Raw genomic sequence first — 15,328 nt, forward strand, 5'->3', positions numbered from 1 at the left:
GTGACTTAAATGATCCGTAATACAACTAAAAATTATTACATTAAAGTTTTTATTTTGTTCTTAAAATATATTACGTTTTTTTTTGTTTTTTTTTTTTGTTAGAATTTAGTAGGTTCTACTTTCATTGGACGTTATAAGATTAAATAATAACAATTACCTAAAGTAAACTCTTCTGAAAAAAAGAGAAAAATAATAATTTAAATAACTAAGAAATGATGGTGAATTAAAACTAAGAAATGGCTTATTTATTTTTATTAAGTTATTGTAATTTGTTACTGAAATTATAATATTTGAATAACGGGAGAAAAACAAAGTAAATGAAACAAATATTTTAAATGAAGGATGGAGACGAGTCAGTAGTGGGGATTACGATGGCTAAAGTAGTAAACAGTACCGGTATAGGATTCGTTGCCAACTTTTTGGTGCTCATTTATACAAACAACAAAATGTAAAAGAATTACTTTGTTCAGAAACTTAATAAAATCGCTAACAGGCATTAGGAAAACATACTGCAAGATTCGTATAGGGGGCTGTTGTAATAAAATATACTTAAAATTATGTTTTGCCATTTTTTCGGCTAATTTGATATTGTTTTTCCTTTGTTAGAAGCGTAACTTGATTTTATTCTAATTCTGTTTATTTATTTTTATTTTTTATATAAAGGATCAGTGACTTAACCCTTAATTTATTAGATTAGGGATATTTTCTTTAAAGATAGAAATTGTTCGGTTGATTGAATTAAAGCGTGATATATATGAAGTTGAGGTTTGATTTCCATTTTGGATTTGGAACTCTTTCATTGATAAAAAGTTTTTTAATTTACTAATGAAGAAATAAGTATAAAACTACGATGTATAAAATAAAAAGATAACCAACCATATTACGTCATATCTTACGCTAAAATATGAAATTTATGTTTTCAATACTTTTTTTATGGTTAAAAAAATTTAGTAATTGTTATTTTTTGATTCCTAAATAAAATCAATTAACTGTTTAAAATAATACATTTAAAAAAATAGTGATCGTATAAATAATATTAATACTGAAAGTTTTCGTTGTAGTTATATATTTGTCTAAAAAGTTAAAGCTGAAGGACTTGTTGAAGGTAAAAATATTACATCTAAATTTAATAAAATCTACTTAAAATAATCTGATGGTAGGCTACAATCAGATAAAACGGTAATTTTAAAACTTACCGTTTTATTTTGATCAGGATTACTATTGAAAATTGATGTTAAATTTGTAAAATAAATGGGGCTACTAAGCAATTTTAACAGTAACGTCCAGTGGATTAATTCAGACCAGCTACGTTTAACTTTTTATGCTGGAACTATATTTATTTTATCAGTCAATCATTTACTTTCCTGTATCAAATTTCTAGAAGTATGCTGCAAGAAGAAAAGTACGGTAATCAGTCAAAAATGGGGTAAGAATCTTTTTGCATTTCTCTACATTACATGACCTAGGGACCCAAAAATTAAAACAAAAATGAGAGATAAAATAAGTACTTGAGTGAACGTGTATGAAGCTTAGATAGTAACTTTTGACTAGATATACCGATTTTGATGAAATTTACTACAGAAATTTGTGTATGTTGGGAAGGTTTTATGGTAAAATTTTGGGGCAAATATCTCAAGGGGGTGGGAAGCTTTGGGGGTCAATTTTTCCAGTAGTTTGCATAGAACACCCTATTTTATATTAAGCTCAATACATTCGTTTACGCTTATCTTATTTAAAGATAAATTTCTCCCAAAATTCTCCCTTTTCCAAAAATTTAAAAAGCTATCTTTTTATTTTATTGCAGTTTTTTAATCGAATTTAATTTTAATGTGTTCGAAGGCATAGTGCAAGCGACACAAATAATACTTTGTGGCAATAATGGGTGGAAGAGCCGATCGAAGTTTAAGGATATAGATATTTTAATTTTTTTTTTTAATTTTATGGGTACTTAAACTTTAAATACTAATAAAACTTTAGTAAAAATGTTACAATAAAATTTCATTGTAATTCACCCCAACCAAAAAAAATCTTAGGTAACTTTTTTTGGTTGTACATTTTTTACTGAAATTTTCTTTAGTTTCTTCCATTTAACATAGTAAACGTAGAAAATTCAAAAATATTACAAGGAAGGTGATTTTTTTAATTTTTAAAACGTTTATTTTTAAAACAAAATTAACAGTAAACAAAAGAATAAATCTAGGTAACCTTCTTTCATGTGTGATTTTTTTCCAGCATATAAGAATAAATAACCAATGCCAGGAAAATATTACAATTGTGTTGTCAGATGTTTTATTTACAGATCATTACTTACATTTACGTAATCATTTATTTTGTAAAATCCTATTATTTTCTTTTAAACATTAGCCTATCTGGCTAATGGCCTACATGTCTTGTCTATGTGAATTTGTACAAAATTATTATTCAATTTTTTTATATCTTAAAATTGTAAAGGTTCTTTTTCTTTAACACTTATTGTAATTTTTAAAAAATTAATCTGATAATACCTGGTGGATCTATTTATTTTTCAGTGTTTTATTTTAAATAGGAATTGTCTAAATAAAAAATTTATTTATGGCTTAAAGAAATATTCCTAAAATCTGAAAAAGAAGGTTGTACGACTTATAAGCGTGTCACATAGCGTTAACAGGATGTCATACGTATAATAATTTTCAGCATAATATACGACAGTTTAAACTGAAAATTATTTTTCTGCTATACCTAACCAAACAAAGATACCTATACCTTAATAAAAAAAGAAAATTTCCAAGATTGGAACCTGCAGTCAAAATTAATAAAAAAATAATTCGTTTGAAAATTATTCAACTTAATTTTGTTTAAATCTTTATGTCATGAAATCTTTAAGTGAAATTCATACACATCCTGTGAAACACAAGAAAATGTCTCCCGCAAGATAGGGGAAGGAGCATCTTTTGAAATTAACAAAATACTTTCAGTATGAAATTGCATATAATTTTATTTTATTTTTCATCATTCAAATTATTTTTATTAAATTCATGCTGAGTTTGTTAAAAAAAGTTTAACAAGAAGTGTACAATTTTTTAAACATTCCTTTTTTAATTTTTATAAAGTACATTCCGGAGGGAATAAATAGTAAAAATCTAGTGTTCATAAGAAGGTAATAGTTTACAGGTAAATAAGTGAATAAATAATTCATTGCTAAAATTACAGTATTATAAATTACTACGTTTGATTAAAACATGTTCATTCTAAAAGTTCTGTTAAATGAAGTTACTTTCTATAAATAAGCCTATACAGTCAGGTTACGGATATAAAAAATCTTGACAACGGAGGGCATAAAATGAAATAAACATCCTTTGTAAAAAAAAAAAAAACATTTTGTTTTAATTTTGAACGCAAGTGTTACACTATGTAAAACGAATTTAATGATTACATTTTTGGCAGACTTAACTTATTTTATATAAAGATCACAGATATCGAAAGTTTACGTTAATTTTCTGCCTAAGAAAATAATGGAACGATAAATTTGTCTATTTAATAGCTGATATCTCTAAAACAGTTTCTTCAATTTTTATTAGTAAATATTGATATAAAATTCATCAGTCTTTCTAAATTTCAGTTCTTGCAACTAAGTAGTAGTTTCTTATAGAATCTATTTCGTCAACAACTCAAAATATTAATATGAGAAATAGGAAATTCGTTTCACTCTGTTTTGAAAGTTACAGTTTAACTGTATGGCGGTATTCTTTATAAACTTAGAAACCATAACTATTCTAAAATTTTCATAAAACCATTGGTCAAAGAAATATTTACATCAATTCAACAGTTGTAGAATTTTTTTTATCGCTTCTCGGCCTCTTGGCTAACATCAAAGTGAAGTTGTAGAATTTTAAAGATCAGTAAATAAACACTCAACAAAATTTAATATTTTTATATTTAAAATTTTAACGTTTTACTTTTAAAAATATAATTTTTGCTTTCCATTCATTATTTATTGTTTTTTTTTTTAATGTAACTTAACATAGTTTACTTTCAAAAAAACGAAAAGAATAGAAATAAGACAAAAAAATTTAACTTTAAATGTTGAAACACATTAAATTTATCGATTCAAAGAAAATATTTGTTTTTATTTTTGTAGAATCTTTCTGAAATTTTTATTTGTCTTAAAAACATTATTCATGCAGATGCAGCTATAAAGTTAAATTCATTTACAAGAATACTAAATTCTCTGAGAGCTATAAAAATTTACTCAGTTTCAGGTTGTAATTTTCAAATAGGTTTTGCAAACATGCCTGCCACCGTTGGTAAAATATAATTTAATTTAAATATAATATTAAAATCAGCTTACCAATATGTTAATTAATTCCTACAAACCTTTTCGACTATTCCACCATCTTCAGGAGAATTGATTTTATAATAATTTAGAATTAAATTATAAAAATTTATCAAACTCGCAAGATAAAATTGTTAAAATCATAAAAATTGATCTTCATATTTTAAAAATTGTAAATTTAAATAAGGTAAGATGAATCTTCCTGAAGATTGCGGAATAGCAGGAAACGTTTGAGGGAATTAACTAATTTATTAGTAAGCTTATTTTAATATTATATTTAAATTAAATTTCCATATTACACCTTGTAATCCTTGAACTGAACTACCGTATAATTACACACCACCTATGATGATTTGTAATTATGAACCGTAGAATTTTTCAATTAAAACCTATATAATATTAGAAATATTAGATTGCATTTAATGCTTTACTTTTTACTTGTCCACAGACGCATGCAAAAAATACATACGCTCACATACACACACACACACACACACACACACACACACACACACACACACACACACACACACACACACACACACACACACACCCAAAACCATACATAAAATATAACATAAATACTCTAAAATATCTGTAAAAAAAAAAAAAGTTATTTATATTTGTTTACAGATAGGAAATGAACTTGAAATAAGAGTAAATGGGCTAGACTATTTTTAAGAATGGAATTTGAAGATGAGAAATTTATACATATAATAATATTTGTGAGTCAGTGCACGCGCGCACATGTGTTTGTGTGAACACACGTTTATGGTTGAATGCGTAATTGTTAAGGTTGGAATTTGATTCAGTTTTTTGTTATATATTACTAGCATCGATCAAATATTACGTTATGATCGTGTGAGTTATATACCTGAGTATTTATGTTATATGAAATAATCCCTTGTTTCCTTTCTATAAATTCAGAGATAAATATATTCTTCAAATAGAAAAGAAATGTTGGCTCATACGACTACTGTGTGAAAAAATAAATTTCTACTAGAGCTGGAAAAACCTTTAAGTAATTTCTGACTGTAGAACGTAACAGAATTAGTCTCTTCTTTTTCTTACAACTATTTTCGTTTTGATTTATTTGTGTGCCGCGCTGGAAGCGGCGGTAGAAGTATGGTTACGGAGATGGGTAGTGAGGGGAGAATGCCGGCACTGGTGGTGAACGGAGGCGGCACAAATCTGCCCCATTAGTGTTATTACTAGCGTTAACGACATTTCCTACTGATTCAAACAATGATCAAAACTGGTTCTCTGAATAAAACAATTACACATAACATCCAGTGCTACTGATTTACATAAAAAAAAGTTAGTTCTTTCCTGGTAATAATATTTGTTTTAGTACTGTAAAACGTGAAAAAACTTTTTACGCACATATATTTCTGTTTCAAATATTCTGTTGTTACAAGAAGAAACATACTCGTTAGATTATCGTTAATCAGTAAATCTTTCTATTTATTTTAATTAAATAATAAGCATTTTTTCGGAAATGGATTTATTTGTTTTAATATTTAAATTAATGAAATAAGTATAATTATTGACGTGGGTTACTCCTTAGTATTTTTAATTTGTGAAACTTGTTTGACCGTTTATGTGCATTCCATTGCTTTATTAGGGGTATTAATATTTTAATTTCAACATTTTCACTATCTTTTTCCTCATAAATTTGCTTAATATTTTATATTCTTACTTTTCTCTAATAGTTTTTATCCTCCATACATCATGTTAATGAAAATTAACTAATGCTGATTTTCTTAAGTGGCTTACACACCTAATACTAGTTTTCACTTGATTTAGCCACTATTCTTGTTTTTTAACATAATCACATATTTCAAAATTAATTAAACCCCGTGATTTTTCAATTTTTTTCTGCAATAGAGAATTTAGAAATACGTATTCCCTGTCTTCTCAACTTTCCTGTTGCCTAATATTCCCCGTTTACAGCTCTGCATAAAGATGATACCCGCCTGTGAATAAATAAATTTATTGTTTACCTCTTTTTCATAATGCATCACAAATGCTGCCGCTATATTCCCGCGATTACTTATTCAAATTGCTTCTCGTTATTCATAGATAAACATCATAATAAAAACTTTTTATCTATCCGAAACCTGATAGCAAGCTCTGTTACTTGTAACTACAGTATCATTCATTTATAAGGTAGTGCCCCTACCTTATAGAACATTTATAATATTTCAAGGGTAATCAAAGTTTATGGTGAAAAAAATTTCCAAATCGCCGTATTGCAACTTTTTTTTTTACTAAATATAAAATAAACAAAAACTTTTATCTCAACGTATTTATCATTTAAGCAAAGTATTTATAATACAAAACTTTCCAAAATGATCGAAAATAACCAAACTATCTATTTATTTAGAATATTCAAAATAAAACCATAAAAATATTTATGGGTAAAACGAAATTATTTTAACAGATTCCAAAAGAAAGAAACAAGACTAAATAAAATAATTTTACTTTGTGTAAGAAAGTTTTATTCAAAACAATCGAGTTATAAAAAAACTTCCCCTAACTGTGAAAAGATATTTTAGTTTATCCAGGGAATTTTACTTTAGAAAATTTAACAGAATGTTCAAATAATATTATGGGGTATGAATTTAAGGCACAAACATTCCATTTCAGCTTACTCAAAATATAGGCCATAAAATGTAGACATTCATACTTTCAATGTTGTAGTTAATGTGTCTACAGAACTGATACAAATAAACACACAGAATGTTTCTAAAATGCTGCCCTGGTTATAATATTTCGTATTCTACTTGTAAACCTAAACAAAAAATATCCTTAAGAAAAATGGCAAGTTCTCCTACGTTCTCCTCTTGTTTGCCATTTTGTTATTTTTATACAAAAATTTGTAACTCAAGTTGGAATAGACAAATCACATTAATATTTGCTAAGCGTCTTGGTAAAAAAGTTTTAAATGCATAAAAAAATCAGGACTTAAATTCCTTCGCAAATTACAAAATGTTTATTTTTCAATTCGTTATATTTCCATAAATATTATTTTGATCAAAATTTATATCATTCACTAAAATATTAAGCCTTTTATTTGAAACAAAATGACATATTATTTTTATAAAATCGGTTGACAAAAGCTGAGTTATGATAGAAAATTTATTTTGTGATTTTATGTCTGTTTTCATGTACACCACTTTACGTCCAATTCGATGAAATATTAATTGTTAATTCTAGTATTGTAAATTAGTAGAATTGAGTAATCATTTTCTCACAATAATAAAACCAATAATTATGACAAAAAATTACAACATAATTTTCTCCCATTGCTCGACTACTTAGTAACCGATTTAAAAAAAAATAAAATGTCATTTTGTTCAAAATTAAAGCCTTATTTTTAGCAAATGATATAAAGTTTGATAAAACTAATATTTATGGAGATATAACGGATTGAAAAATAAACATGGCCACCATTTTGTAATTTCCAATCGTATTTATGTCCTGGTTTTTGCTAATTTTAAAACCTTATTACCAAGACGCTTAACAAATGTTAATGTGATTCGACTATCCGAACTTGAGTAGATTAGTAAATAAAAATAACAAAATGGCGGACAGTGGGAGAACGAAGGAGAAATGCCATTTTTCCTAAGGACATTTTTTGTTTAGTTTTACAAGTAGAATCCGAAAAAGTATAGCCCGTCCACCATTTTAGAAACACTCTATATAAATATATATTAAATAAAAAAATAATAAATAAATGCCGAATGTTAGCATCTCTGCATTTCATTCACGGGTCCTGGATTCGAATCCTGTTTAGGCGTGGTATTTTTCACATTCTACGAAATTCCATTTTCTATTTTCCCACGTACAATCTTCAAAGCTTCTCACAACCTAATTTATATATAGCTTCTTATATGTGAGGTGTATTAATTTGTTGCTTTCTATGTGGCACAATTTTCTGATTATGCCGAGCATATGAAATACAATTTTAATCAGTCGGAGTTTTTCCCTGAAAATAATGATGTTCTTTTCGCAGCATATCCTTGTGATTAACTCTATCAAGTGTAAAAGTGTTACTTCTACATTGTGTTACATCTTTACATGTGCAGAGTTGTATATAAATTGAATTTTGATGAAGTTGGAATCCTGATTTGCAAAAATAGAATGTGATACAATACCAAATCGATATAAAGCCAACTCGTTCCACATTGTCCATAATAAGATGAGACACTTGCAAATGGGTATGAATTTTTTTGTGTGAGAAACTGTATCTTGTCAGGTCATCTATAATTCTTATGGTTAAAACATTTAATGTGATGCGTGTATATATATATATACGTTAAACGCTCTCTCCCTTTCTCACTCTCTCTCTCTCTCTCTCTCTCTATATATATATATATATATATATATATATATATATATATATATATATATTACAACAATAAAAGTTGTTTGTATTATTTTTTTAAATGTTATCCTAACATAACCTAAAAAAAAACACATTTTTAATCATAACTTCAATACCAGTCTACCAATTTTTATTTTATTTATTCAAAATTACTTGTCATTCAAAGGGCCTTCCAATGAGTAGCTAAATCTTTTCATTTTAAAAAAATAAGGTTTTAAGCCTTGAATATTTAGACATTTTTAAGGGAGAAATTTTGTGATGTAATTAAAAAAATAATTTTCACATTATTTAATCCACAGATTATGATTATTTCAAATGGTTTACGAAGCAATATCGCGTAATTTCATAATTATTTTTGTTAGACTGAATATTGAAAAAAGTACACCACAAATAGTTTATCGTACCTACTGAGTGAAGAGGTGAGCAGATTTTAATTTTCTTTTCACCAAAATTCAATATTTTTTCGGGTTGTCAATTAATGTAATTAAATGTTACCATTGCCATTTAATATTTTTGAGTTGGGGTAGTGTAGGTGTGAGGTTGGGTTCCACCCCTTTGAAAATAGTTTTAAAAAGGTTCCCCCGAGAATGGAATACATGCCTGCAAACACAAATATGATGGGACTGATAGCTATTGAAGAATAAATGTGGTAACTTTTCAAGTAATCACCCGGTATTTTATATATATATATATATACATGTAATACTGTTACCAGTTATTACTATAATACGGACTTATTAATTAAATTTGAAAAAAGGAACGATTAAAATCCAGTGAAATTTTATTTAATTTAAAAAATTTAGGAAAAGAATGCTTGTAATTTGAATCTTTCTGTAGAAATGTGTTTAAGTAATATTTATATAATTCATTCATTTTATAACAGGCAGTATGCCAAATATATGTCAGACGTCCATTCACCACTAAGCTATTAATTTAAACAGTGAGAGCAGAAACCTACCGAAGCCATGCCCTTTCTATACTGTAAAATGGCACTGCTGTTGCAAGTTATACTTTTTACTATCATCTACATGATATGTATTATACTACTTGTATGTACTAAAATTTTTATTACAACTAAAGGCTACGTAAAACTAGAATGCACTATTGCGGAACTGCTGAAATTCAGTCCCGCAACATTTTTTTTTAAACAAAATATTTTGTTTCCGCTTATTGTTTTGTTTTGACATCTAATTTCTGAAATCAGAATGATTTCCATCATCATTTTTACTTTTACAGAGCCCCTCTTATAAATGATTTCATTTTTTTGATTAGCACAGAAGAAAAAAATGTAAATATTTAGAGAGTTCAGCAGTTATTTGTAGGAAAGTACATATTAATTTTTAATTGTTTGACAGTCTGAAATTTTAATGTGGAATAAAATTATAATTGGGATTTTCTTAATGAAATTGTAAATTGATGTATAGTATTTCTTTTTTACCTCTACGGTTAACATTTTTTTAAACCGACGCCAATCCATATCAGATTAAATTACATTTATACCATTCATAACCTTTTCTTCCATCTATAAAATTTTTCGATATTATTTGATTCCTCAGACAGGCGATGAAATAAAGATCCACAATTCTTTTTAGATAACAATATTGATCTAAATTAAAACTGATGTATTCTTTATTACTGAATATGTCTGTACGAAATGTCGCAGGATTTATCAATTTTTACCTGAAAATGGGACTAATTTTTTTAGCATAATCATCGATTTTGTTACATAAATAAACTATATATACCTTTAATCATATATCTTATTTATATTATTCTTTAAAACACGAAGAAATTTTTAATTTTCAACTAACACTGGACTGAATAACAGTACGGCACCATATTTTTCCTCAATATCCTGTGTGTGTAAAAATAATCTATTGGACAAATTATTTTAGTCTTTAAAAGTTTGACGGTTATAATGAATTGATAAACAAGAAAATTCTCAAAAACCGTTAACAAGTTGTGTTTTTATAATAAAAAGAAAACTACAAACAATTTTAACAAAATGACTGTGAAGACATTCTCCATCGAAAGCATGTATAAAATTCACCTCTCTCCACACGAACCAATGGATTTTCCTTCTGCGATGCGATAGATGATATAGTTGGATAGGATAAAAATTTATTTCAAAAATGATACGGATATATGAAATGAAACAGAAATCCCCTCCTACGAGCAATATTTACGGGACCAGACAAACCCTAAATGTTTTTATAAAAGAAAACTTTCATGATGTCCTATAAAAGATTTTGTAATAAATTTATCTTGAAAGTTATTTGGTGTTGGACCTCTATCGATTTTCAACAATGACATTACTCAGTACGTTTTAATAAAATAAATAATTTTCTCAAATATGTAATTCCTGTTTATTAATGATGATTTTTTAAAAACATTTTTTCTATTAAATTAATTTTGTGATCATTTCAAGGCGATGGTGGATTATTTCTGTGGAAAGCCGATTATCTAGTTTACAATTTTTCTAAAAAGGTAAAGTCTCCTTTATTCTTGTTAATCTATTTTTTTACTTTTTTTAGTATATTCTATATATTTTTTTATTATTTTTGTAAAAATGGTGATTGTTTAAGAATCGAAATTCCATTTAAGCAGTAAATGGCAGTCTTATCGTTTGAAGTTAATGATTTATAAATGAATTTTGAGTAAACTGTCCTTTTCTGATTCATTCTAATTACTGTTTAGAATAGCTTTTCATTATAATTAAATTGATTGCAAACAACTGGAATAAATTGCAGTAAACAATGCTATTAGGGTAAGCTGTTGTATAAAACCCTGATCAATGTTCAACTGAATAATAAAAATAAAATTACCGTATTATTTGAGGTTAAATAAACCTGAATAAATAAACCTAAACAATAAAAGTACAACCAATCCGGAAATATTCTGTAAATAAAATTGATTACATACATTGTAAATATAAATATTCTAAAATTGAATGAAATGTTTAGCTAAAGAAAATAAATACTGCAGTAAAATAATTACTTTTTTTGATTGATTATGTCACTCGACTTATTTCTGCCTATACCATTTCAATTTTTTGTAGAGATTACATGAGTTTTGCAATTCCTGCAACTTATAATGTATTTTCGCAATACTTTCTGTATACCAACTATCAGTGCTGTTTGCCTCAGACTTTTTTTTGTTGATATAATTGAAATATTTTATCAGCTGTTATTTATACGCCGGCCTTCGTGGCGCAAGTGGTACTGTCTCGGCCTTTCATTCGGAAGTCCCGGATTCGAATCCCGATTGGCATGGCATTTTCCCACGTTAAAAAAATTGTCATTCATCTCATTCTCTAATATATAATACTTAACGGTGGTGCCGGAGGTTAAATAAAAAAGCTATTATATATTTATACATATACTTTCGCTTACAAATTTACCGTGTTTGCAATTATTGCTATGTATGTTCTATAAAGATCGAAATGGTTAATAAAAATTAATAAATAAGTAACTCATTTAGTTTATTAATTAAGTAAACATTATTAAAAAACTTATGAAATGCGTAAATTTTATAAAGTTTGCTTGATAATACACCGTTCTGTTTATTTAAAATAAACGTGCTTAAAGGTCCATCATATACAACTTTCATACTTTTTTTTGTTGTTATACTTTTCTTATAATAGGTTTCATATTTATTTATAATCAAAACCATGGAAACAAATGGATTGACAAATAATGACACGAATGAAGAGTACCCAGAAATACTTACCGACACAAATAGTTTACATTACTTCTCTACATAACGAGTATTTACGTACTAACATGCCCGAAAAATCGTTCTTCCCTTCAGAGATGAAGTGATTACTCAAATTTTATACATTATTTTCTTTGTAAAATAAGTATAGTTATTACAAAAATTATGTTTATAACTTACCAATTTGAGGAAGAATGGTGAATGTAAAAAACATCATGGTTGCACTCAAAGTGTTTTCGTCAAAGAGCATGTTGTTTCTCTAATATCTCAATGAATTAAAGAACGAAATACCTGTAAATAAACAAAAAAATCACTTAGTTTCAGCTGTTTCTGTAATTTAATAGTGAAATTATTAGTAGAACACATAAGTTACATGAAAATTAAATAAAATACCTTGTTAATAATTAAATATATTAATTTGTATGAGGCATAAATATGTTTTTTAAATTGCAGTAAAATTGATAAATAGTAAAAAAAATTAGAACGCTATATTAAAATGCGTAATTTAAAAATTTATTTAATTTTAAATTCATTTTTTATTAAAATAAACATAAAAATATGATAAAATTTTATTCATACCAAACATAACGATATCACACATTAACGCGTATCTAAAATTAATACTTTGCATTGCTGTACTTAAATATTTTGTAAATTTCAAAAGAGAAAAAAAAGAATCAGGGATTAATTAAGAGAATTATTTTATGGATTTTTGAAGAGAACTTTACATATTGGAGTTGAAAGTTTAATATTTATTTTTATGCGATGAAATACTCATTAAAAAATAAAGTATTATTAACGTCTCAATTATTATATTGCTTACAAAAAAATAATAGACAACAAGGACTATTTTTATAGATTCATATGTTTAGTACATTTAAAATATTTTAGGAAACTTCATTACATTACAAAGCATAATTGAAAATGTGTACGACGGAGTAACCGTAAATAATTTACAACAAAACTGACGAAAATATTTTCAGTTACTAAATAAGTTTTAGTTAGCTGAAAATTATTTATTACAATAAATAAGTGCAGCATAATGAAATAATGAATAAAGAGGTCATAACAAAAAACAAAATTATTACATGTAACAATACGTTCTCTTTGTAAGATATGTATGGTGTAAGATGAAAGTAATGTAGATTTAACGCATAAAATGAAATTTGCTACCTAAGCTTTCAGAAGAATTTTTCCTAGTCTCTACATGATTTTATTATTATTTTTTTAAATATTACTTTGAAAATTATTATTTGAATATAATTATATTCTGTAAATACTTTATAAAAATATCTTACGTTGCTGTGACATTTAATTACGTTAAAAATACAAATCGCATAACTTATGCAAAAAATATGACATTTCTAAAGAAATTAACTGAGAAAACAATAAATTACCTAAATAAAATAAAATTTTTCTCTTTCATATTAAAAATATTATACTAATTTCTGGTCGTAAAAATATTACATTTTTCACTGTCCTCCATTTGTGTACTGAGAGTTTATTAGTAACAATTTTTTTAAAGGTTTTCCTCAAACGGTAAGCTCTTTGATCAAGTCACGTTACCTTGCAGCTGAACAGATAAAAAATTATTGTAGTATTATACAATGATGTTCCGGATAATAAAAATGTGTATTTCATTATTATTTTAAATTTACATTCTACATTATATAATCACCAAATTACCGAATTACTAATAAAAACGTTTTCTTTAAGTTTTTAATTTATTTGTTATTATAATTCGCTTAATGTATACGGTTTATTAAATGAAGATCATAATAAATTTATTAATTTATTTTCATGAAATAAGCGAAAAACTTTCTTATTTATTTATATAAAGAAATTTTATGAAAGCAAACAGGGAAAACCCGGATGAGTTTTCTGTAACTTTTAATGCAAGTTGTACTTCGCATTTTTTTATCCTTCGTTCTCCGATTCATGGTGTTAAAAGTTAACCCTATTAGATTATAAAATATATTGAATGAAGAGCAACCGACTGACTTCGTTCCCGAATAAAACTAAATCAAACTTTTCTTATAAAAACTCTAGTACCGTATACTCAATATTTCATATGTATAAGAGAAAAAACTACTAACACGAAATACTTTATAATAAAACGTTTATTCATAAATAAATATAATAACTTTCATTTATTAAAAAAAATTATTGAAATTTTTACACGAATTTCTTCCATATTTCAATATAATTTCATACGCTATCAATGTACGTGTTAGGAATTTTGCGAATAATTAAAAATATTGAATTTTTTTTCGACGCGGAATAGAATATGCACCATTATGCATATACTTTCAAGAATTATTTCAGTTATACAAATACTTAATACCTTATGTTACAAAAAGTAAATAAGTATAAAATATAATGCGCAGTAATAAATATATATTTAAATACTTCAAAAATTCGGCAAAAAGGACTGTTTGTCTTTTCAAAATTCAAATCTCCTCTTTTGTTAAAAATCGCTGAACGATTTTCAACAAATAATTACATAAAGATTCCGTCACACTTTATTATATGCTCTCTTTTCTAATTTTTCTAAAACACTATGTATGTGCAAAAAAATAAACATGTTTGTTTTTATTAAAGGCTTGTAAACGTTTTATATATTAAAACCAACACCAATTAGTTAAAGTTTGCACAGAATATCCAAATAAGTCTAAAATCACTTTGTCTTATTTCCATTAAATATAATGAATGATGGTTAAGATCAAGTTATAGTAAAGTATCTATCTACTTAATACCTTCTAATGTGATACGGAAAGATTTATGTTATTCTCTTTTATATTTTTACGTCAATATTTTTGAAAATATCTGAACTACCTTTGTGTAAACGACAGAGAACCAAAGATCAAACAAGTATTACTCTGACGTGTTTGTGTACTTTGTAAACATTATGT

At 26.3% G+C, this 15,328-nt stretch overlaps 1 protein-coding gene across 2 annotated transcripts in view; it reads right to left on the minus strand.

Moving 5' to 3' along the window:
- Positions 1-15,328, minus strand: part of LOC142321045 (zwei Ig domain protein zig-8-like) — a 951,170-nt gene that overhangs the window by 435,419 nt on the left and 500,423 nt on the right. For both annotated transcript variants that reach the window (XM_075359050.1, XM_075359049.1), the window contains exon 4: positions 12,597-12,707. In XM_075359050.1, the coding sequence (XP_075215165.1) occupies positions 12,597-12,666 (70 nt within the window). In that variant the 5' untranslated portion in view covers positions 12,667-12,707. The remainder of the gene's footprint in view (positions 1-12,596; positions 12,708-15,328) is intronic.

The sequence above is a fragment of the Lycorma delicatula genome, chromosome 3 (assembly GCF_047948215.1).
Source record: "Lycorma delicatula isolate Av1 chromosome 3, ASM4794821v1, whole genome shotgun sequence".
Classification (NCBI taxonomy): Eukaryota; Metazoa; Arthropoda; class Insecta; order Hemiptera; family Fulgoridae; genus Lycorma; species Lycorma delicatula.